Here is a 1453-nt window from a genome sequence, read left to right on the forward strand (position 1 = left end):
GCGTATCACAACAGTGGAAGGTCACACTGACATGTGGCGTCTTCATAGTGTAGGAACCTCAGCAGGCTTGCTTTCTCTCCCCTTGGCAGTTCTCTGAGGTGGGTGGAGATCCCTCACTGGCCAATTCCAAAGCTTGATTTGAGACTGAGGAGAAATGAAGCATTAGCTCACATGTCTCATCACTCCCTGGTTCTGGCTACAGCCCAGCTTCTCCACAGCGTCCCTCACCCCCCCCCCCTTGCTGACCCAGGTCTCAAATGCAGCCCTGCTCCTTCCAACTCTCACTCAGCCTCAGGGATGGCTCTTCAGGATGTATGCAAGTGGCAGACTCCCGACACTCCCAGACCATCCGTTCACTTGCCTCAGGCCAGTGGCTGGGCTGTACCCCGGGGCTGTGACCCTCAAACCTTCCTGCAGACCCATGGCCCCAGGCTGGCTCACGGCACCACCACGCTGGCTTTTCGATTCCGTCATGGTGTCATCGCTGCGGCTGATACTCGGTCCTCCTGTGGCAGCTATGTGGCGTGTCCAGCCTCACGGAAGGTCATCCCTGTGCACCAGCATCTCCTGGGTACCACCTCTGGGACCTCTGCTGACTGTGTCACATGGTACCGGGTGCTACGGCGGGAGCTGCGGCTTCGGGAACTGAGGGAAGGCCAGCTGCCCAGTGTGGCAGGCACGGCCAAACTCTTTGCAGCTATGATGTTCCGCTACCGCGGTCTGGATCTGTGTGTGGCCACTGCCCTGTGTGGCTGGGACCACTCTGGCCCTGCTCTCTTCTATGTCTACAGTGATGGCACTTGTCTTCAGGGGGATATCTTCTCAGTGGGCTCTGGGTCTCCTTACGCCTATGGTGTGCTTGACCGTAGCTACCACTATGACATGACCATCCAGGAAGCCTACGCCCTGGCCCGCTGTGCTGTGGCCCATGCCACCCACCGTGATGCTTATTCAGGGGGCTCAGTGGACCTCTTTCACGTTCGTGAGAGCGGGTGGGAGTATGTGTCCCGCAGTGATGCTTGCGTGCTGTATAGGGAGCTGCAGAAAGTCCGGGGCTTGGAGCAGGAGCTGGAGGCAAAAGCTAGTAGAGTCCATCCTGAGCCTGCCACGCCACAAGATGCTCAAGGAAGTAAAGAACTCTTTGTGGAGCAAGAGGAGGTGACGCCAGAAGACTGTGCAGTAATGCTGAAGACTGAAACAATGTAAGAAAGGACAGAACTTGGGGACTGGCAGGACAAGGCGGCTAGGGAATGAGGCTGCCTTGGCAGGGTGTACTGGCTAATTTTGTGTCAACTTGACACAGGCTGGAGTTATCACAGAGAAAGGAGCTTTAGTTGGGGAAATGCCTCTATGAGATCAGCTGTGGGGCATTTTCTCAATTAGTGACCAAGGGGGGAGGTCCCCTTGTGGGTGGGACCATCTCTGGGCTGGTAGTCTTGGGTTCTATAAGAGA

General features: G+C 56.6%; 1 protein-coding gene across 1 annotated transcript; it reads left to right on the forward strand.

Annotated features, from left to right (window-relative positions):
• Positions 1 to 297: 297 nt before the first annotated feature.
• On the forward strand, positions 298 to 1206 carry Psmb11 (proteasome subunit beta 11). Its single transcript, XM_021204210.1, has one exon. It carries the CDS (start codon positions 298 to 300, stop codon positions 1204 to 1206), a length of 909 nt encoding a protein of 302 aa, XP_021059869.1.
• The last annotated feature ends 247 nt before the right edge of the window (positions 1207 to 1453 follow it).

This window comes from Mus pahari, chromosome 8 (assembly GCF_900095145.1).
Source record: "Mus pahari chromosome 8, PAHARI_EIJ_v1.1, whole genome shotgun sequence".
Taxonomy (NCBI): domain Eukaryota; kingdom Metazoa; phylum Chordata; class Mammalia; order Rodentia; family Muridae; genus Mus; species Mus pahari.

Coding starts and splice junctions, on each gene's coding strand:
- Psmb11 (XM_021204210.1), top strand. CDS start 298: ATGGCTCTTCAGGATGTATGCAAGTGGCAGACTCCCGACACTCCCAGA.